This window comes from Euwallacea fornicatus, chromosome 15, assembly GCF_040115645.1.
Source record: "Euwallacea fornicatus isolate EFF26 chromosome 15, ASM4011564v1, whole genome shotgun sequence".
NCBI lineage: Eukaryota > Metazoa > Arthropoda > Insecta > Coleoptera > Curculionidae > Euwallacea > Euwallacea fornicatus.
In genome coordinates this window covers 3953632-3976146 of record NC_089555.1, presented here as the reverse complement: position 1 = coordinate 3976146, position 22515 = coordinate 3953632, and the positions used below count along the sequence as shown (strand labels likewise).

Below are 22515 nucleotides of genomic sequence, written 5' to 3'. Positions count from 1 at the left end.
TGAAATACGTCACAAAATACAACTTCCGGTAAATACAGAACTATAAATGAACATTTCTTTACGTCATCCAGTTACGCAACAGCTTCCTGTTATTGTTCGTCACATACCAACTGAAATTCTATCGGATTAGACGCCTTGGAAAAATCAAGGCGCAGTCCTCACACAAATTTCCTTTAAGAAATGAACTAAGGAGCGAAAAGAGGTTTCTCCTTTATTACTACTACTACATTCTCTGGTAATTAAAGGTAAAGTTAAAAGTTTCCATGGAGCAATATAAATATCTAAGTTTTATTTCGTACTAATCACATTTTAAGGGTGTAAAATCAACATTACAAACGATAAAAAGAATAATATAGTATAAAATATCATCTTAAGAGTAATTTTAAATATGGGTTATTACATATTTTTGCGAATAATGTATCGTATTACACAGAATAATGCTGTTCGTTTACAAAAGATGTAAAAGCCGGAAAATTCTAAAGGAAGGTTAATTGAGTTACGCGTAATCCTAACGTTAAGTTACTGACTTAGAATGGGAATATACAGTCTTTTTGTTCATCGTGAGAAAAAGCATAAGTTGCCTCTACTAGATAATTTTACAGGGGGGTTACAAGAGTGGAAAACTAGATTACATTTAAGACAGATCAATTAATTGAGTATTTTACACCAGATCAGTAAATGACAGAATATTAATCGTTTGGGTATGTATATATAATACGGAGTAGAAAAGTCTAAAATTATAGGTCTAACGAGCACTACAGATTATTTCCTGAGATTCTTTTGCTACCTTAATTTCAAATTAAGTCTGCCTTAATGTAAAGCTAGTTAGTTGATATCGTTTTTGTTGTTTTGATGGCACTTCGAACAATATCGAACTTCACTCAAACTGCTTTGTGGCTAGCTCAAGTTTCCTTTGGCCTATTAATGACTATCTTATCATTTCTAAATATTTTTGCTTGTGCTTCGCCAGCATTTCCGTTACTGTCACCAGAGTTTTAATTGACTGATTCAACTGCAAATACGTAATGAAGTTACAATAAAACAGAAGTATTTTCGTACCTTCGCCACAGCCTGCAATTCCGTCAAATGAGCTACGCATATGTGATGTAATGTTGCCAGCTCTTTGGCTGTGTCCGGCTTGGATATTATGCGAGGTTCTCCAGGATCTCCGATTGCGGATAGTTGATCCAGAAACACCACCATCCGTTCTTTGTTTTTCAGAATAAATGGGTTTACAACCTCCATATATGGCTCCTAAAATGTGTCTCATATGTGAAATCGTAAAAATTGAACATAATATTCATAATACCTTGCCACCAAATTCCACTAAATTTGCCAAATTTTGGAGACACTTGGCAACCATAACGAGGCTGCGCGTGGCCGCAGGACTGGGTTGCTCACTCACTAAGCCAAATTGTCTAGGGTTTAACAAAGCCGGACACAGTAACCTATAAAATTTATCATCAAAAATGCTATGTACCGTAGCAGTTAGTTATAGAAAACCTTAAGAAAATGAAGCCCGAAACCACCCTGGTTCGAACATGTCGCTCATCCGCCCACTTGGCTACTGCCGCCTTCTGAAGACAGCCGCAAATGTATCTCACTGGTCTGGGGCAGGCGTCGGGAGATGTAAATATGCTTAATGTTACTTGATCCAGTACCTGTGACAATTTTATGTGAATAATTATATTAAATTAAAATTGAATAAGCTTCAGTTTTTTTAAAGGCTTTTATGTACTATTTGCAACACTGCAGTACATTGAAAACAAGACTATGTAACGTAATGAAAGAGAGCTGTCAAATTGTTATTTTGCAATATTTGGAACAATTATTGCAACAAAACCTATCTTGTTGTGTATTAAAACATTTTTAATGCGGCATTGTTTTGTTAAGCCTCATTATACTACAAAATTTTCAAATAAATAATTCGTGAAATTTCATACTAACCTGAAGTAAAAATTCCGCATTGCTACATGCATCGTCTAACGAGTCCATTTTAGCAGGATTCAATTCAGCAGACTGTTTGCTTTCTTGGAGTCGCAGCACCGTTTCCAAGACCGCTGCCTAAACAATCATTTAAGCTTCCAATACAACCGTGTTTCCTCCCTATTTACCTGTAGGAAACCACCGCATTCGGCCTTCATATATAAGTCCATGAGAGTGGTGGCCAGAGATGCAGCTCTGAATAAGGTGCTGGTCTCGGTTTCTCTGGTAATTTCCGCAGAATTTAGCTCTCTGAGTAGTTCAGTCTCCCGTCCTTCAGCCCTAGTAATAATCAAATATAAGAAAAATTACTAAAAAAACCTTTTTATTTACCTAAAAACTCTTAATAACGCGGTTGCCAGAGGGGCTCTATCGGCATGACACAACTCTGCTAATGTTTTGACCGAAGCCAGACCAGGTTCTAGCAATAATTGTTGCAATGGGCTGTACTCTTCTGCGGGCATGACCAAGTCATGCAGGTATCTGGTTCGGAGTCTCAACGAACCCCATTCGCCCATTGGCGTTAGCCCCGATAAGGCGTACCATTCTTCGCGTTCCTCTCCATTACCTAAATTTGACAAATCAACATGCAACTCCGCCACCTCCGTGTCTTTGCCCCGTTTTCCTTTGTTGTAAACTGTGAGAGAAAACGAGACAACATCGCAGGGCACATCACTGTAATGGCTTGATTTATTTTTCAAAATTCAGGAATGTTTAATTCTTACTCAAAAATAAACTCTTCGTCCCAAACCGGATCTGGAGTGCTTTTAGCCCGGGTTCTGGCAATTCGCACTTGCGAGTTGAACTGTATAGTTACATAAGGAAGCGGAACTAGCTTGTAAGGCAGTCTATGAGCGTCTAAGATGTGCAGCGTTAGACAACGCAATTCTCTCAGCCTAGGAACCTAATGCGGAATTTCAGATATTTATTTTATTGAAATAATTTAGTCACTTACTTTAGCTGTCGCTCTGCTTAATTGGGGAACACACAACGGTTTTAAAGCATTCGCCCATTCTTGACATTCTTCGGGTGATCGGGCAGCCAAATGGGTGGAAGTTGCTAAACAAGGCAAAGCCCGCTCGACGATTTGAAGGCAGTTGGATCTCTCCCATAGACTATCATGTACCTGATACAAATAGGCACAAGACAAATCGATCAAACCTTTGGGTTTGGTCCTCTTTGGGTTCTCATAAAAGCATAAATGCGTATCAGTGCCTTCTACAAGAAGAACAAAGTATAGTAGCTTCCATTTCTTGGCGCCCTTTTCAGATTTTTTGTGCAGATATCCTTGATGCTGAGAAAGAAAAATTTCGCTATAAAGTGTCTAATCAACAACAGTGAGTGGGGAATTACTTTGATACCCCGCATTTTCTTTAGTCCTGCTTGATCTCTACACTCTCGTAAAGTGGCATAAATCTTTTCTGCTTCAGATTTGGCTTTTTGATTTTCCGGAACCCAATCAAGCTGCTTACTACCATCAACAACCAGCTACAATCTTAAATTTTTAACCAATCACTATGGAAATCTAAACTAAATCTTACAGGATGTTGAAGAGTATATCCCTCTACAATTTGCTCTTTTCTATACCGGTTTATAACTGCATCTAGACATTCGAATATCCGACCTCCCATTAAATATCTAAAAGTCAAAGTCAACAAAAATCTTTGGAATTGATTAAATTTTACCTACCTAACCCCCTTTTTCTCGATTCTAAACCTCTGAATTTGGTTGTTTATATGGAAAAAAAGAGAATAATCTCCTGGTGAGTTATCACTGGGACGCACCAAGAAACTGCCAGGGCCCGCTACAAAAATTATAAAACATTAATAATAAGAAATATTTAAACATAAAAAAACACACCTTTTACTAAGAGATCCACAGCCTCATTTTTGGTACAGTTAGGGTGGAACCATGGGAACACAGTATTTGGATCTATGCTATCATCCAAGTCTTCCACAAGCTCCCGAAATATCATTCCTAGTTACTCAAAAATTAGTTTGAATTAAGACATGAGATTTAAAATAATTACCTTGCTCCCCAGTTCTATGGGCAGTTACCCACAACCACCCGTTATCCATATCATTATGCACAAAGAATATATCACCCTTTTTAAAAGTCAGTTCATCAGTGTCTGGCATTTTTGTATAGGGCAATATTGCCACTACACGCTAAAATTTATCCAATGATCATGTTAATTATTAATATATTATACCCAACAAAACCTTCTTGTCATTGACAGGTTCAGGGGGTGGTACAGGATGTACTAATCTTTCCCTTTTCAGCAAGTCACTGCATTCAGTGTAATAACCTACTAAGTCATTCAAAGAAACAAACTGACGACCTCCTATGTAAAAATCCCCACAAACCGCTGTTATTCTGTAAATTTTCCATTCAATCAGTTTCAATTAAGAAGTTTACATTTTAGTACCAACCGAAAATGATTCATGCCAGTGCGTCCTAAATAAGAAAGCACATATGAACCTGGCTTTCTGTCACTCTCTCTGACTAGATAAGATCCTAGTTTATTGCAATTCCACAATCTTTCTTCTGCCTGATACCTAGATATTCCATATTCAATACAGAACTGGACAGTAGAGAACTTCTTACCTGTCAAGCCTACCATGGTACCACAAAGTTTCTGCAGGGGCATAATGAGCAGAATCACCTAAGTCTAATTCTTCATGTTCTTTAGCAGAGGCCCCAACAGGCTCATTGGGCTCATTACCATCATCACTCCCAGTACTGGGAGAGCCGAGTTGTTTTTCTTTTTGTCTCAAATCAGACATGACTGAGCGTCTTTTCACTTAAAAGAGAAATTATAAATTCCTGACAATGGGTGAACAAATGTAAGTTTAATAATTATTGTATCTAATTAGAAAAGTAAGGATTATTATACTTAGTGTTATCACATAAATTAGACCTAAGTAAATAATTTATTATATGATATTTGAACAAATTTCAACTATATATATATATATATATATATATATATATAAGGCTATCTACAGGTGGTCCAATAATCAATGGTGGAAAATTAAATCACAAACTCTTTATGTAAAAATAATATGCCATAATCTAATTTACTTGCATTCAAAAATTGAGAATTACTATGATACAGGGTGTTAAAGTTTCAAATTATTTTTGACTCTGACACCCTGTATTTGAGTTATTGTCAACTTTTGAACATACCCTAATTAGGTTTAATATTACTATTTTTACTTATGAAATCTGTAGTTCAGTAGTGTATGTTCCATTAATTAAGGGACACTCAACTTGTCTATATATTCACTTTCTCCAGTTACTAATTAAAATATCTATTTGATTTCATTAAATTCAGGTACTTCCAATTGTAATGCTTTGCTATTTATCAATCACTAAATTATTATTAATTAATGCAAATTAGAAAATGTGACAAGCAACTGTGAGTGCTGGTTGTTTGAAAATCTTTTGTTGAACAAATATGAAAAATACTGTGAATGAATGACTTCTTAGGGGATGATTAAATCAAAATTCATGGGGTCTTTGACTGGTATTTTCAGACTTGAAGTCAATGACCATGGGTGCTGATAAACATTTAAATGCAATAAATAAACACAAGGAAACCGATTTAACGCTGAATATCACGAATTCCCATCCGTTGTGGTTGAATCACATTTTAACAGCTCTTAACTTCTTGGCCAATAATTAAAGACAAAATAAACAAGATGGCTATTAAAACAAAATATGTTTACCTGGAAGTTTAACGCTCTGTTCACCGTTTAATACAAGTTTTCACTAGTTTTACACGAACAGACTTATTAACGGCACTTTAATAGCATATTTGCGGTACTTTTGCACTTGAAATCACGTTGAAATTTGTTAAAACATAAACTGGATATTGGACAATGTTTATTGACGTTCAACACTTTGGCAGACAGAGCGAGAAAGGAAGAATGAAGCTGGTCAAGAAAGAGAAAGAGGGAGGCCACAGATTTATTTTCGATTTCAAAGCCTGCGCGTTTTTGTATTTAAACTGAATTTCTGGTTGCATAACTCTGGTCATGAGAGGAAAAAAATTGAACTTTCAATTTGGAGTTACGACAATATTTTTTAAACATGGAGCCCTCGCAATGTCAAAACGGAAGCTCTACTAAGACGACACAGCAAAGAAACTATAAACTAGATGAAATTGTTTATTTCAATTTATTCGCTATCCTCAAATACTCATTAAATTTTTGGTTACCGAAAGATTATTCTAACAGCAATGAAGCCGAAAACGTTAAAAAAATAAAACAACGTTTATACGTTTGGGATTTTATACAACTCCATGCTTAAGGAAACTCCACATATTTGACTTTTTAAAGCCTTAAATATTCCGCATTCGAAATTTTGTATTGTTTACATTCCACACTGCGAAATTTAGTGGAACCTTCGCGAACTTGACGATGCAAATTCTCTCTCAAAAAATCGGTTTCACTCTGCCACATTACAAAATGTCACGGCGGCCATTTTGTTGCGCACATTTTCTTTTGGGGCGGCGTGACCCCCAATAACCCGTAAAAAATCTAATCGGTACTACAGTATTAGACACCATATTAATAGCCTTTGTAGAGTTTCACCCATTAAAATACCTTGTGTTTGCAGAGAATTTCAAGTCCGGCAGCAGGAGTCTCAATCACAATTTTTGGCCCGTTTTTGATTTTGGGACGAAATAATAATATTAAAGGGGATCATCTTTTTTTATTCTACCATTGGTCTAGGCCTTTTTGTGCCTATCTCGGGAGGTCAATCGATAGTGTCTTCTGGACCTTTGGCTTGGAGATGCAATGTGCCGGTGCTGGATAATTATACGCGAACAAAAATACAACACTTTTATTAAACTTCACTCTCCACTCTTATACTCAAAAGTACAAGAGTAAAATTAGGGTTAAGAGACAAAGCTTTTTCGTGTAAGTGTAAGAGAAGGATCTTTGCTTGAAAAGTGAAATGGTATCCAGTTTCATACCGTTCTTAAGTACTAAACTTGAGAGTCAATATCCACAGACATACGCTGGCACGAAGGCGCATGGCAGTGTCTAAGCTATTTACTGCGTCAAAATGTAGCACCTAGGTAAATAACAGATGAGTCTTTCATTAAATTGCTGCAATTACAGTGGCTTAACGGAACGTACATCATACTTAAATTCTATGTTCGACAAAAAAAATTGTTGGAAATTCCATACATAAACCAACCCCCTATCTGCGAGTTCCAGATTCTAAGCATTTCGGTCACTTTACCAAACACATGGTACTTTACAAAATTATCCCGCCGACAGGGGATAATTTGCTCTGTTCTGTCTTCCTGTACGCTTCTTTCTTCTAGCATAGCCGGCGATGCCTTTTGTCTAAATGATTGATTTTCAAGTCTTGACATGTTCGGTCTCGGGCGGGTGGATCCCCTTTAACGTCGTTTTCTAGCAACTGGTGCTTTAGTCTGTTTGAGGATTTGTCGCTCATAGTGCGAGACACATGATTTTTATGTGAATTTTCCATAAACACTTTTTGACAGGAAGTGAAAACTAGGATCTGGAAAGTAATTAATAGAGTTGAAACGAAATGGTGTATTTCTTAATTAAGTTCCATTAACAAGCAAATTAAAAGTAAGTCGATGTGCGCAACAAGTATAAAATTACATAGATTAACATAAAAACCAAACTTAAATATCATTTTAAGAAATATAAAAATATGATTATTCAAAAAGTTGCCATTAAGATTTCTCTATAAGTATAATTACCACACATAAAGGTAAAAAATTACCAAACAGTGATCTGACACGTAGATATAATATAGAAATTTCTAGAGAACATACATAATAAATATTTGGAATAACAATCTGAAGGTAAAGATATGAGGCACTAATTCCTTCTCTTATAAAGTTGCATTACGCACTTCTCAACTCTTCGATTTTTTTGCAAAGTTCGTCCCTGACAGCTGGATCGGCGATAATAATCGTCTTCATGGTATCATTAGATCCGAACAATTTCTTCTTTTTGCCCTCTGAGGTAGTCAATGTCACCCCCTTGGGAGAAACTTTGGCAGGGTGCATTAATTCGGACCACGTATAGGACCAGTCAATCTGGAAGAATTTAACGTAGAGTCTTTCCATTTTAAAAATGGGTCATTGAAGAATCTTACCTGCCACCCGCCGAATAAATCGTTGTGAATCATATAGGCCAACCTTTTATCTGTTAACAGAACTATTTCTTTCTTCTCTATTATCACTCGATGGTACACGTATACATCAGTGGCGGCATATTTGCCCTTGCTTAATTCAGACAGTAATTTATTTCCTTCGGCTTCAATGGAGTTATAGGGTCTGACCAAGCCGTCTGCTTGTAGAAAGCGAGGCGGTCTCAATTTTAAGGTGTCCTCCCCTACTTCTGTCACCCTTTTTACAACGTCTAAAGACCCGCTGGCGAAATCCACTAAACCAGCAGCAGGCCTTGTGACTAGTCCCACAGCTCCTTTTCCCAGGCCTTTGAAGAACCCTTCAACTCCCTGTTCTTTAGCACCGCTTACTGGTTTTGTAAACACGCCAGTAACACCGTCAAACACACCCTAAAACAAAGATTATAGGCGCAGTGAGGAAAATAACAATTAATTTTGTGGAATGCGTTTTTTTTACCATCACTAATCCCTTTCCGCTACGAGCGATGCCTTCGTGTACCGTCGCTGGTTTTTTATTCATCTGATCTCGCCGCTTACGCTGGAAATCGTCGTCGAATGTTAGAGCTGCAATGCCTTTACCCATGGCCCCCGTAATTCTCGTCGCTGCTCCCATGACTCCTCCCACAGTGTGACCGAATAAACTTCTCACCCCTATAAATCCAATATTACTAAGAAAAAATTCTATAAAGAACTCTGACCTAATGCCAATCCTTCTGCGAACTCGCTGGGCCCTTGGATGGCACCTTGGAACGGCTCGTAGAACAAGTCTTCTACACCTTTGGTTATACCAATGACTAGACCGTAAGGATTTCCAATCACGTCCAAACCCAGAACGAGGACGTAGAGCTGTTTGATTAACTGGCCTACGTAGTGATTCGTCGCTTCGTTGACTAATTGTTTTTGGTTCAGAAATATGTAGTCTCGTTCGAAGAATGACAATCTGAAAAACAAATAAAGTTTGTATTAGACAATTGAAACCAAACAGTTAAATATGTACTTGAAAATTACGTCCTGCAAATCGGTCAAAGTGACTCCGACTCCTTGCAGGAGCACATTGAGGAAGTTAGGTGTCGAAGCGCTCTGGCCTGCGGACGTTCCTGCCGCCATCGAGAACGACACGTGAATTTTCAATGGTGAAAAATGCAGCAAATCGTAGAAGCTTTTCTGGCCTTGCAAGGCTTGACTTGAAGCATGCAAATATAGTGGTTCCTCAACCAGATGCACATCTTTGATGAACAACTGCCTCTAAAACATCATCATGACGCTTTGCTACATTAAAACACACATTCCATACGTCTTCGTCGTCAGAATTCTCGCTCTGCTGCATCATATCCACGACGGCATTAACAAACCCAAGATCCACCTTGATGTGGAACTCTTGAACCAGTACTTTAAAGTACTTAAACTGCCGGATTTGACTGTTTTTGACTAGTAGTTGCACTATACTCACTTCCACGAAGGGTTTAATGCCTAGAAAGCGTATGAAGGAAGAACAGAATTGTGAGAAGAGCGGTGTCTTACCGCTGTCAGCAGCCACACTCTTCGGTGGAGGTACCGGTGCTAAAACTACGGGGAAAATGCAATCGTACATTTGATTATCGATCTGGACTCTGTTAATTTTGGCGTGCAATTGCAATTGGCTCGGGCTAGTCTTCATGTTGATCCACACTCCTGTTTGGAATGTCCTCCTGCAAATCAAAATTTAAAACCGCCACACCTTCTCAAATAAAGGGACTAAACCTGATATTTCGCTTCTTCGGCTTATACATTTGCTGCAGATCAAAATCGACTTCAATTTTGTTGTCAATTAGTACAGGACCAGAAAGTGAGGTATCGGAATTAGCCCGCTGGGCCAAGTAATGCTGAAAGGCATTTTCTATGTGTGTAGACTCCTTTGTGGCTGTAAAGTGACAAAGTAAATAAAAGAAAAATGGGCAAAATAAAATTACCTAATGGCTTATATCGCTTTCTATTTAGTTTGCAAGTTTCCCAAATCACTCCACTGCTAGCGATTCCGATATACACAATCTCTTGCCGGGTCAAATTGTTCACCAAAGACAACCCAAAGCCGTGTAGAGAAACCGTTATTTCTTGCTGTATAATCTCAAACACGTTGGTGGCACTTTCGGCCAAATTTCTACATTCGGTGAAGAGCAACACGCGTTGCATACCGTCCAAGAACGAAGACCTGTGTTCACTTGAGTAGCGCGAGAACTCAAAAATTGTATTTGAAAATTTACCAAAACACCTCTTTCTCATCCACATGGAAGTTTCCGCAGCCATCCTTCCTCAAGTCATTTTCGATTTCAATTTTTTGCCCCTTTTCCCACACCAGCTTTCTAGGTCCCGAGGGATTTTCCCAGGTGTAAAGAATCAAACTCTTCGGTTTAATAGTTCTAGCAAAAAGCACATGTATAGAGCATGATTTGAACAAACCGGATCTATTTTCAGCTATTACCTGATTTGAATTAACTCTTTTTCCCAGAATTTAAAATCTTGAGAAGTGTGGTTTATAATTAAAGCAGGGGCACACCCCAGGGTGTACGCTGCGAAACTGATGTAGGTGGCCCCTTCATTGATTTGAATATCCACGTTGACACCTCCATACTTCAACAAAGATTGCTCAAATTTATGCTGTCTTTACTCAACTTTAAATGACCAACCTTATTATTTAATTTAAGTAGAGTAGTTTGACTCTCCGTGTATAAGAATGGTGCGCTTATTTCGTGGGTACCAGCAATCCGAAGTTTAAGCAATTTGTCCGACATTTCACTTTTCGGCCACAAAGCTAAATTTGAAGAGAAACACAAATTGTGATACAATTATTATTAATAATGATAACGTACCAGAACAAGATTTTGGTTGGACCGTGGTCCAGTGATCTGCAGGCCTATCGCTTTCCTGGCACTCAATAGCATAAGGAGCATCATTTATAATTACGAAGTACGGAGTGAAAGTTACTTGTTTGGTGAGATTATTGTAAGTCAGTTGATTATGTACGCCGATCTTTAACATATTATTGTTGTTATAGCTATAATTTCGTACAGACTGCAGCTCACCTGGTATATCTGGTCACCCGTCTTGCATTGGACCACCCCAGAGGACCCGGCAACGTCTAAAGAGAACTTATCGGACCATTCACCGGATTCAACCCTTATGGACGCCTTTTTTTTTCCGAAGAAGTTTCGAGGATTGAACGAAAAGAGGATCGGCCCTGGAAAGTCCGCAGGATGATGTAGAACGTTCAGGTTTTCATCAGAGCTCTGCAAATATTTTTGAAGTTTGGAATTGTTGCACACTTGAAAGAAATATGTAAGTAAGCAGTGTTTTAAATTTTACTTTTGAAAAAAACAATTTGTTATTTACTTGTATATTTAAAATAACATATAAGGCATGCATGATGTAAGTCAAGGCAAAATCTAAACAAATCATAGAGCGATTATGCTGTGGTGATCTCCAAAACCCTGCTGAAAAGAGAAACAAAAATCTGACAGCATGCTTGAATGCAAAAAAAGAAAGTGAAAAATTGGCCACTGCTTGAGATTTGCGCAGATACCTTTGAGGGACTCCCTATGGCCTCATTCTTCTCTGTTTTTTTGGATTTCTGAAAAAATCACTCCACATAAACCTTTTAACAAGCAAAATACTACACTTTGGGCTAGGGACTTAAAAAAAATCTAGTGAATCGTAGTTTAACTCACCCTGTAACCGATCATTAATCCCGTTTTGTTTAGCATCCAGAATGGGCAATATAAAGAATAGATAAATGAGCCCTCCTTGTCGATTGTGTGCATTCCCAGATCGAGGGACATTTTTATGGAACTATCATAACTATCGAATGTCCACACTTGAAACTCTTCAGGGGTTAGTTCAGTTTCTTTACGACATGACCATTCTTTTTCTAAGTAGTCAGGGAGCTAATTCAAAAATTAATAATTCGCTTTAAAATTTTATAAAAGAACTTACCCTTATTACGAGCACACTTTTGCCAGGATTTACGTTAGGCAGTTGCAAAGTATCCCCTACTTTCACCTAATTTGAATAGTAGTTAAGCACTTAATTTTGGTACTTCACAGAAGATATTTACCTCAACTTCCTCGGCCAATTCATCCACGCAGACAATGATGGGCAAAGGTAGGAAATTTTTGAAAATAGCCGCAGGCCTCAAGTGAATGTTGTAGCATGTACTCGCCATGGTGTGTCGTGTGGTATTCTCGTAATAAACCTTTTGAAAAAAATTTAAATTGTCAATCTCCAATGAATCACAGAACTTACTTGCAACATTTCCCCAACTGCCTTTACTAAAAACGGGCTTTTCCCACTCTCAGCGTTTTCCTGAACCACTGGACATTGCAGTACTTTAACCATGCTCATATTAGTTTGCAATTCCCTCCATATGTAAGGAAGTGTAGTAACGCAATAGCCAGATACGCCAAAGAACAATTCACTAGTAGGAGTGTAGACGGCTTTAAGTGGTAAATTTAAGGTAGCGTTAGGCTCTACTGCACCGATTAGTTCTAATTCATTTCCCCTAGCGGTCATATAATACACATCCAAAGGGATCGAAAAATGGTTGTGAACCTTCGGGAAAAATTTTTCTTTGATAATTTAACAATGATTATGTAAGTACAGACTTGCAAAATACTCCTAATGGTAACCGAAGTAACCCCTTCACTGACTTTGACGTCGGAAATTAACCCCCAATTATTGCCATCCTTGGCGTAGTTTAACATGAAGAAGCGTTTATCAGCCCTGATTACTGGCAGGCTGAGCTGGCAGTTTGTTTTGTCCACTCTTACATGCAGGAAGTGGTTTGTTTCCTGCTCGTTCCTAATCAGTTCCTTTCCTAGGAGCTGGTTATGAGGTAAACCAAAAAAAAAACGGTAAAGAAATAATGATACCTAATTGAATAGTGGCGAGCTGGGTAGTTTTGAGCACTAGCGGAACGGCAGCTGATTTGTTGATATCTTCCAAGGAACCTCCCTCTGCAATTTTGAAAGAGCTCTCTTCCAAAAGCAAAGTTATATCCTCGCCTAATTCATTGAGGACTCTGTGAACATATTTTTATCTAATAAGTACTTTATTCTGTAGATCATAAATAAAAGGTTTTTTCGGTGCTATTTCTAAAATAGTACTTAACCAAAATTAATGGCTCTACAAAATGTCTAGAATAATCACCTGTAAGGAGCCAAAACGTCAGTTGATACCATTTTCTCTGATTTCATGGCTGAAGCAAAAGCCTTGCCCAAGTTACTGAGCACCTCCAGGCACGATTTAGTTACCGTCAGTTCCAGGGACTTCTCTGAAGTCACGTCTACACTCATCACTGGAGGCTGATTACTTAAAACATCCACCTATACTTGCGAAGAATATTGTTGTGTTTTATTATCTTCAATATCAGGTTAATATCACCTCCTCCCCCTTTTCAGAAATCGGGCTAGTAAAATTCAACGTGTCATCTGGTTCGTTCATAGACAACTCCAATTTTAGCTCCCAAGGCTCAAATACTGATCGTTCACCATGTCTCTTCTCTACCGGTTCGATTAGCGGTTCCCACAGAGCTAGACGACTATTGTAGTAACCCATGAGAAGAGTTAGAGAGGCATCCACCCCTGTTGAATAATTATAATAACCTAATACAATTCTAACTTAAAAATTACCCAATTGGGAGCTCCAATTCTTAGCGCGGCCTCTCAAAGATGTTTCAAATAACAAGAAAGGCAGAGTTTTGTTGGCTACGCCCGCCTCCATAGTGACCACAATAGAAGGCATTGAAATAATACATAATTCTTGTAGAGCGGGTTTTGTTGAATTCTGCTCGCAAAATAAATCCTTGGAGGCATCGATAGCATCGTCTCCTTTTAAGAACCAGAACTCGTTATCTTGAAAGCACTTTTGATCCCACAGAGACTGGAAAGTAAATTGTTCCTCCTCTCCCGAATTTTCTGACGCAGGGCTTTTGGACATCGTGATTAAAACTCGGTTCAATAGTTCAATACACGCCGGGGACACTCGGAGAACCACCTGTTCAACCAGCAGCTCCACGTGCAGTCCTTTGCCCTCGGGAGTACTTCCTGCCAGGCTTATCGTAACTGGGTGCAGCACATTACCCTAAGAAACATTTTTCTCAAAATTATAGTTTATCTCAAAATCACGTAAACAACCTTGGTTTCAGCTCTTCTTGCAGGGTTATAGTTACAAGTATACAGTTGCAAATCCCTAATTGACCCATTGATTACTTGATGGTCTCCGTTAATGCGCAGCTTAACGATAATTTCACTGTTCAAAATCATAGCCTGGGTGTCCATGCTATCCATATTTTCAACCAGGATTATATCAGGCTGTTCAACTTTAAAATTCAGAGTCATCTGGACGGATTTATTCTCCACAGCCTGTGGGGCTTTAATCATTGCAGATTTCTGTGAAGCTAAAGCAAAAATCAACGAATTATGAGGGAGATTATTTGTGGTGGTCTTACTTGTAATCGCAGTATTTTTGGCTGCAGTTTTACGTCCAAGTGCGGCGGTGGCTTTGTCAGCAGGATTTGAAAAGAACTCAGCGATTTTCATCAGGTATTCGACGTTGAGGATCAAGGTAAAACTAAAAACGCGAACATCGGCAAATATATCGTTACCAGTTTGTTGGTAGGTAACGTCAATCATGCTCCGTGGAGGAGCTGTGGAGTCTATGGAAGTTTGAGAGGAAGTGTCTTCAATTGCAGAGCTACGGTTATAACCAATTTAGAAATGAATAGGTGACAGAAATGGAAAAAAACTCACCGCTCAATTAGCCTATTAAGTTTACCTTCTCGGTCCCTACGCATGTCGTCTAGAAGGCAATTAACCAATAGCACTGAGGCAACTATCGATTGATCGGACAAAATGCGTCCTTTTACTGCTAAACCTTTCAAAGAAAATTTTGCCAAGTGGTTGCTGACTCGTTTCTCAGGAGTAGATTTTATGTTCTGAAAGTAATAACGATATATAAATGTCCTAGAGTATCACCGAGAATAAGATACTAATTTCCGCAGTGGAATTACGCCGATTTAAATCATGCCATATATTCTATAAATACGTATTTGTAATACGAAATTGCATTGTGTTCACTGAGTTTCGAATTTGATTTAAAAAAAGTTTTTTATGCAGAGTTTCGCGAAAAAGCCGGTCAATCCGCTAACCAGATTCTTTCAATATAAAGAAATCTGGAGATACCCAATTAAGTTCTTATTTCTCTATACTTTAAGATATATAGAAAAATGCATCTTTATAATCCAGTTTGAAGTCCTGTAACGTGAAAACGAACCAATCCCCTATAATGTTCATTCAATTTAATATTCAAAGAAAATATTCATACACACCGATTTGAAACCACCGCTATACATATTCAAAATCAATTCCTCCATTGCGAAACTAAATTTCAAGAAAATGGACACTTGTGTTTTGGTTTCTGCAACTACGTCTGTCCCAGACTCTCTAGTGCCTGATTCTAAAGTGGCAGATGCAACTAGCGGTGTATGCGACGAATTTTTTTTTATCTCCTCATTCGAATCCATCTCAACCTATAATCATATCCTTTTTGTTTCAATACTCAAAAATGTGTTAGTCATGCTCGCCTTTCCCTCCTGTAAATTACCGTTCAAAACCGACATTATCATGCAATAATCGGCTTGCGATATGTGTAAATCGATCAAGTTGATTCTACCACTGATGTCCACATCTGGAATGGCTTTGTACCAACCAGCAGACAGGTTTCTCTTAATGCGGATTTCGAAATCAATGGGTTTCAGCATATTCCATTCATCAAGGATGTTCTCTTTCGGATCTACTTTCACTTTGGATTGCTTCAAATTTGTGAGAGTCACTTTCATATCGTCCACTACTGCTGAAAATCCCTCCTAAAAAAAAATTTCATTTAAATTTGATCCTCGTAATACTCTTAAAAACTTCACCTCGTTTTTAACATCCAACACTAGAAACTTGTTTTTGATGGAAATAACCCCAAGATCCAATAATAAAGCATCCATGCTCTGACTGCTCACTGGTATAAATAATTTCGGAGCTCTTAACCTAATATTAAGTGCGATTTTCGTGGCCTTTTGATACATTTCCTTAGCATTTTCTTTAGCTTTCTGCGCTGCAGATAAAGACGCTTCCATGATGGCTTGCTGGGCCGTTTGGAATTGGTTCAGAAAGTTCTGCAAAACTCATGTTATTGCACCTGCTTAATTTAGAAAACCAAAGTGATTACCAGCAGGTTGACAACAAACCAATTAACGAATACGATTTTACTACCGCCCATTTTAAGGTCGACATCGATGTCAGGTTCTTGCGATTCTCCTTCCAAGTTATTGAGAACCACACGAGCCGCCAATGCATTTTCATCTTCAGTAGTCAGGATCTGGATAAATAAGATCAATTTTAGCATTTTAATTATTCCCGGGAGGTAGTTACCAAATTGTGCTTAGTGGCAGGATTAAGATCAATAATAACAAGATCATGCAACTTGGTGACGATCTGCGTGTAGGTGGCTTTAACTGCAACATCGGCGTCCATGCCTCGAACAGAGAAAGATGTAATGTTAAGACTAAAAAGTTTTCTTTGTAAAAGGAACACAATTGATATTACACTACATACGCGTCCGTAGCAATTGTCAAAGTAACCTCTTTAATCTGGGCAGTAATTTTAAACTTGATACTCTCCACCACTGTACCTTGCTTCTTCTTTACTTGATTAGGCTTTTTGTCGATTTTTATCGAATCGCTTAGTTCCGATATTGAAGGTAGCCTATCCATGATTTTGACACCTCGTGAAGCTATTAACATAATTATGCATGTAGATTTCAAAAATGGAAACGCATTTTACTAGCAAATAAGACTTCAAAAACACAAGCACTTATTCCTTTGCTACTTTTTCAAAGGATCAATAGTAGCGCAAATACAGGATATCAAAATTTTATAAAAGAAATTAGATCTTATTAATTTCTATAAAAACGTTTGAGGCATTTAAAGAAAATTTTGGAGGTGTTGATATTTGCAGAGGACGTACATTTTATTTAAAAAAAAATTCAGGTACACAAGTGTCAAGCCTAGCAGCAAGTAATTTAATAGTTTTGAAAAAAAACTATTCATCATTACTTTTCGGGAAATAAAAATAATTTTTGAGTTTTCTATTAATTTCTGAAGCAGAAAGCTTTTCTCAGAATTTTCCCATGATAAACCATTTTCGAGTAAAAAAAAGAAAAACAAAAGTGTATGTCTGGTAAATATCAATATTGATAAAAGGTTGTCTAAATATTTCAAGCGATTTCGCAGAGATGAATAAATTGTAATTTCTTACATAAAAATTTGACACTCGGAAAAGCCGCAAAGAAAAAAATACTTCTTTTTCGAAACCTTAATTGATAATAGAAGAATTGTCTCAATTTTGATTTTTAAGCATATAACTCTTATTTTAGAGAATATACCTCTCACACCTTTCGTATGTTTAGTGGCAGTAATATCGTTTATAGTAACCATAACTGACTGCGCAAAGGCAATCAGCGATAACAGTCCTTCTTGATGGAGCACAAAATTGAGAACACTGAAATCAATGCCTAAGCTTGTTTCACAGGAATGGTAAACCGTGTGGAAATCTGGACATTTGGGATCCGCCTGTATAAGTCATAATATAGTTTTAAAAGGGTTTTAAGATTTTACTAACCTGTGTAAACGTGACTTTGAATAAACACTGATCGTCGGCAGCTTTGGGAGTGTTAATAATATCAATAACTTTGTCCTGTCTCGTCTGAGTGAGCTTCACGCTCCCCAAAAGCAAATTAACAGTCAAATCCGAAGTTCTCTGAAGTAATTCCGCGGATAAAGTCGTAATTTTGAAAGTGGCCAATTCCTGAATTGCCGACTTCAAATTTTCTTGTTGGTTAATTACCACCGATATTTCTAAAAAGATAATCTCATGACTTCAGTTTCTGAATTAAACAATCTCACCTGATAGTTGAACAGTCACTTCCATGAGCTGGAACTGTGTCAGCTCCTGTTGTTCTTGTCGTAGTGGAATTTTGGCTGTGGATAACTTTTCTTGCCATTTGAGAAGACTATTGGTGGAGGCGGTGATTTTGTTCTTCTATACAAGCAGATGGGTTAAAACATGATTAGTTTGATAGTGTTTTATTACCTTTAGAGGTTCAACTGGCGGTTCATCATTTTCAGGCAAAGGTATACTCGTAAGTAAAGCGACTAGAAGCATGAGTCTAGCGTCTGAAATTGACACGTCTATGGTGGGTAGTTTGCAGGTAATTTTCTGCTGCGGAAGCCTAAATTCAAAACGCGAAAATACCAAATTTTTCTTTAAGATTTCGAGCCTGACCTTGGATCATCGCTAATAAGGCACTTGGCATACTCGATACTTAAACTGAATGGCCTCAGCAAGTGCATTTCAGTAGAGGCCGAATGCTCGATATACTGTTGCCAATTTTCTTTGCCTTGGGCCACCAGCACTTGAAAATCACTCAATTCCACCTTGAAATGGTCATAACTGTGCAACTTCATCTTTTCAAATATTTTATCTTGAGCCAGCCCTTCTTTGTAGAGCTGACGAACTTCCATAATCGAGGACCGGTGCCCGGAAGAGTATATTCTGATCTGACCTAAATCCACTACTAAAACGTTTTGCAGCTCCTCAAATTTGCCTCCGTAAGGAATAATAATGTGTGGAGCGTGTAGAGTGATGTCAATGTCCAAGCGAGTATGTTGTTCAATAGCGTATTGGAGGCCTGTGGATGTCATTTCTTTGACGTTGGTCAGTTTCGACGAGGCTGCTGCCGATATTCTAAAATAATTAAAAATAAATTTTAAATAATTAACAACAGCTTCTACATATGCACCACTTCGTCACTCCCTTTCGATTACTGATGGATCAAATAAATAATTCTATGAAATAAAACCGAAACTTGAAAAAATTCTCAAATATTTTCTTTCTACTTACTGGTTAAGTGATGTATCTGGAGGGATTTTAAATATGTCTAAAGCCTTGTTTACAGTGCCGGAGTCGTAGATGATACGCAGAGGTTTAGAGACAATGTGTACTCGTTGATCGCACCTGAAATTTCACTAATTAGAATGAAGAATGGAGCTTCATAAGTGTGCACATTTTATCCAAAGGATTAGTCTCGAAAGTGACGTCCAAGAGGCTCTTAATGCCCTTGATTTCCCTGTCCATCGGAGCTATGAGTACGGGATTGAAATCGTCCTCTTTAAGTCCATCACATTTCAAATGATCAATGGCTATTTGAACCCTAAATATATATTTTTTGAATTGATTAAACTGGCCTCAGTGAAAAATTACTTTAAGGACGAAGCAGCTGCTCGAGTGTCTAGTTTTACTTTAACCCCGGTCAAAGTACTCAAAACCACAGACTTGACTGGATGGTCGTCATCACGCAGCTCGACTTCAAGTGATCTGAAATAAATTTACGTATTTATGTACTCAACCAATTAATAACGGAATTTGTCTTGCCGCAATAGGAAGCTCAATGATTTGTCAATAAACTCCTCAGGAAAAACTGCTGCAGGTGCGTTTTCCTGGTAATCAATGGCTTTGTATAATCGTGCCTTTTCCTCCGGTGTCATTTCTTTTTCAAACTGTTTCACTGCAAATTAAATACGTATACAAAAAAAATGCTGGTTTGGAGTGGAAGTAACTCACATAAATTCGAAGACTTTTCTATTTCTTGCAAGTTGGACTTCGACTTGGAACCACCAAACCAGCCTGAGAACCATCCTTTGTTGTCCACTTTCTGCAACTCCTGCAATTTTTCAGTTTCCAGTTCCAGCCTTTGTCTGATTATCACTATACTAGTGATATCCAACTTCCTCTCACATTCATCAAGACGTACTTTTTCTGATGGCGAGCACTGAAACAAAACTTAAGAAAAGTTAAAAATGTATATATCAAGTTCTTACAGAATTTTTAATATTCTTCCTTAAAAGATTTCCATATTCTCTTCCCATTTTTCTATGTTCCAGCATATGTTGCCAATTCCAGTTGTTGTGAACTCTTCGAACCTCACCCTCTAGGACACATTTGTAAGCAAACTGCCACCATTGCTTTGAATGTCCTTTATATGGCACATTAGGCCTGTACTTCCCTGAAAATTCACTTTAATACCAAATAAATAATGGCGTAACAACACTTACGATAAATAACTCCTTTAGCCATTCGGTCCATCGAATCCGCGAGAGCTATAATATCCCTGTACTGCGCTTTACTAATTCCGATAAATAATCTGCCCATATCCAAGTTTAAATGGTATATGGGAATGGTGTAAGGTTTAGGGTCAGACATAGGTTTCTGGTTCATTCTTAGGCGAGCACCGGCGGTTACAGGACCCAGAACTTCAAACATATTAATTTGTGACAAGCCTTAAAGGGTTTATAATGAAATCTTACTGTAAGTATAGTTAGAGAGACTGTTATCCTTAGATGCAATGTCTTTTTTCATCTGAGCTACCAGAGCTGTAGGGTTCATAGTTGAATAAATTGTTGTATTACAATTCCAATAAACTGCAAGGCATTCTAGATGTACAATCTATTAATAGATTTAGATTTTAGAAATATTTTGTTACATTGTAGATGTAAAAAATTACTTTATATATCTTGTCTACCTCCTCTACTATGGCTTTTTTCCACTTAGCATCGGTACTTTCCACAATTAACTCTGCTAAAGTGACTCCAATAGCAAAAGGCTTTCCAGGATGAGTCACTTTATCTTCATACCTGTATATTTATCATTTTAACAAAATATTTTAGAGAAAATTAAATTGACTCACCTAATGTGTATGTTTTTAATGTATACTTGTGCATTTTTAATGACTTGTTGAATGACTTTTTGCACCAGAGTTGGATCTCCTGGTGCAATATGTTTATCTTTTTCTGCTTTTTTTGCATTTTCCACTTTCTCAATTTCTTTTTGTTTTGCTTCTATTAATCTGCAATTTGTTTTTAATGTGTTAATATTAAACAGGCCTTTTGAAAAGGATATTTGATAAGACAATGCCTAATTACAGGAGTATGAACTTTCAGGAGTAGTTCTTCCTAAGAAAACTTATGCAATTCAATAAATATGACCTTTTATCTTCCTTTTGGGCATCATAGGCAACTTGCTGATTAGGTTCTGCCAAAAGGTAAACATCTTCAATCATTATTATTGTAGGTTTGGTGTAAATTGAGGTCCATGGCACTTTTAAAACTAGATTGCCTTTAAACACATAAAAAGCATGAGATTATAAGAAATATCAGCTACCAAATGAACAATTGTAAAGGTGTTTTCTAGATCAATTCTGCCACTTAACACAAATGTTAGAGGAAATCTTTTTAATCATATATGAGTCATATGAATGATTTAACTTTAAACTATTGCTCATTGGGTTGATATTAATTAAAACATGATATACAAAATTAAAAAAATTACCTATCTTTCCATAGACTGTTTGAATAGGAAGATCTAGGGATTCTAGTGCTGAAGATTTTAATACTAGGTCCTTAAGGTTCACATCACCTAAATGAAACATTATAAAGTCTGTTTTAATTAAGATTTCAAGAGAAAGGTAAATCTATTCCAAATCATCAGATATATGCGTAGTACACCAGTAGGATTTCCTTACATATATTTCTGATAATCTGGAATTGGTTTTCTTTCCTGTTAAAACAAAACTATAAATTATCACATTAAGGATTGCATTCAAATTTTTAGTGCATTGTTTTGTATTTGGACACAACATAATGAATTACCTCCCCAAATGCCAATATTGAGTTGATTTCCATCTAAATTCTCCACAAACTCCCCCAAAGCCTTGTTCAAAATTTGGGAGATTACACTCTCAAAAACCATGTTCTTGTTGAAATTTTAACTCCTTTTAAACTATAAAGTTTTCCTATTTGTCACATAAATTAAGCCAAATTCACTATTAACAACTAACTTAATTTAATAGAAACAGTTTCATTTTGATGTGGTGTAAAACTATTTCTAGAGAATGACATCAACTGTTGAAGGTTGCGCCTTCCTTCAATTATCTGCTAAAAAGTATCGAACGTTAAAGTTTAAGAAGCTCACTGTTCAGTCGTCGGGTAGATAAGAAAATAACTGTTAAAAATCAAACATTATAATCGGATAACCGAACTTATTCCGAAAGTTATCAAACTAGGAGCTGACAAAATTTGATAATAATAAACAATTGATGACGTAACAGTAAATGAGGAGAAGAGTATAATTGGTTGCAGAGCTAGTTTGACATTTTACAGCTATTTATCTCGCTAACATCAGGGAGAAACAGCTATACTGCTAATATCAGAAT

At 37.2% G+C, this 22515-nt stretch overlaps 2 protein-coding genes across 4 annotated transcripts; both read right to left on the bottom strand.

Moving 5' to 3' along the window:
- Positions 1-269: 269 nt before the first annotated feature.
- vap (RAS p21 protein activator vap) lies at positions 270-5918 on the bottom strand. Of its 2 annotated transcripts, none has more exons than XM_066290463.1 (18): positions 5715-5918; positions 4591-4809; positions 4416-4541; positions 4206-4359; positions 4013-4151; positions 3844-3960; positions 3673-3787; positions 3525-3621; positions 3337-3471; positions 2939-3277; positions 2709-2887; positions 2317-2658; positions 2115-2265; positions 1948-2064; positions 1504-1661; positions 1310-1448; positions 1060-1254; positions 270-1012 (listed from the first exon to the last, which is right to left on the bottom strand). In XM_066290463.1, the coding sequence occupies exons 2-18, from the start codon at positions 4767-4769 to the stop codon at positions 929-931; spliced, it is 2766 nt and encodes a 921-aa protein (XP_066146560.1). In that variant the 5' UTR covers positions 4770-4809; positions 5715-5918; the 3' UTR covers positions 270-928. The 2 variants fall into 2 exon arrangements, with proteins under 2 accessions (XP_066146560.1, XP_066146561.1); XM_066290464.1 differs by having other exon boundaries at positions 4591-4786.
- A 1629-nt stretch (positions 5919-7547) lies between these two features.
- Vps13 (vacuolar protein sorting 13C) lies at positions 7548-22400 on the bottom strand. 2 transcript variants are annotated; one of them, XM_066290458.1, is made up of 51 exons: positions 21953-22400; positions 21633-21719; positions 21290-21419; positions 20992-21150; positions 20809-20938; positions 20612-20750; positions 20360-20557; positions 20126-20310; positions 19869-20076; positions 19680-19812; positions 19509-19622; positions 19312-19458; positions 19149-19262; positions 18531-18992; positions 18339-18477; positions 18152-18287; positions 17868-18103; positions 17632-17818; positions 16803-16980; positions 16620-16752; positions 16417-16566; positions 16118-16363; positions 15782-16063; positions 15527-15727; positions 14949-15133; positions 14648-14892; positions 14334-14596; positions 13830-14280; positions 13582-13781; positions 13348-13523; positions 13071-13219; positions 12804-13015; positions 12445-12750; positions 12257-12394; positions 12136-12201; positions 11871-12086; positions 11726-11773; positions 11229-11432; positions 11016-11175; positions 10833-10957; positions 10628-10776; positions 10410-10565; positions 10119-10357; positions 9910-10069; positions 9691-9857; positions 9464-9639; positions 9167-9414; positions 8868-9109; positions 8627-8820; positions 8137-8559; positions 7548-8077 (listed from the first exon to the last, which is right to left on the bottom strand). In XM_066290458.1, the coding sequence occupies exons 1-51, from the start codon at positions 22050-22052 to the stop codon at positions 7883-7885; spliced, it is 9687 nt and encodes a 3228-aa protein (XP_066146555.1). In that variant the 5' UTR covers positions 22053-22400; the 3' UTR covers positions 7548-7882. The 2 variants fall into 2 exon arrangements, with proteins under 2 accessions (XP_066146555.1, XP_066146556.1); XM_066290459.1 differs by lacking the exon at positions 11726-11773.
- Positions 22401-22515: the final 115 nt, after the last annotated feature.

What these genes read in the sequence shown, in the direction of transcription:
- Vps13 (XM_066290458.1), bottom strand. Translation starts at nt 22,052, where the DNA reads ATGGTTTTTGAGAGTGTAATCTCCCAAATTTTGAACAAGGCTTTGGGG. An exon ending in CTTAATAGGCTAATTGAGCG is followed by an intron (nt 14,893 to 14,948) that starts GTGAGTTTTTTT and finishes TTATAACCGTAG; the next exon opens with CTCTGCAATTGAAGACACTT. An exon ending in ATTTATTCGGCGGGTGGCAG is followed by an intron (nt 8,078 to 8,136) that starts GTAAGATTCTTC and finishes AAATTCTTCCAG; the next exon opens with ATTGACTGGTCCTATACGTG.
- vap (XM_066290463.1), bottom strand. Translation starts at nt 4,769, where the DNA reads ATGTCTGATTTGAGACAAAAAGAAAAACAACTCGGCTCTCCCAGTACT. An exon ending in GACGAAGAGTTTATTTTTGA is followed by an intron (nt 2,659 to 2,708) that starts GTAAGAATTAAA and finishes AAGCCATTACAG; the next exon opens with TGATGTGCCCTGCGATGTTG. An exon ending in AATGCGGTGGTTTCCTACAG is followed by an intron (nt 2,065 to 2,114) that starts GTAAATAGGGAG and finishes ATGATTGTTTAG; the next exon opens with GCAGCGGTCTTGGAAACGGT.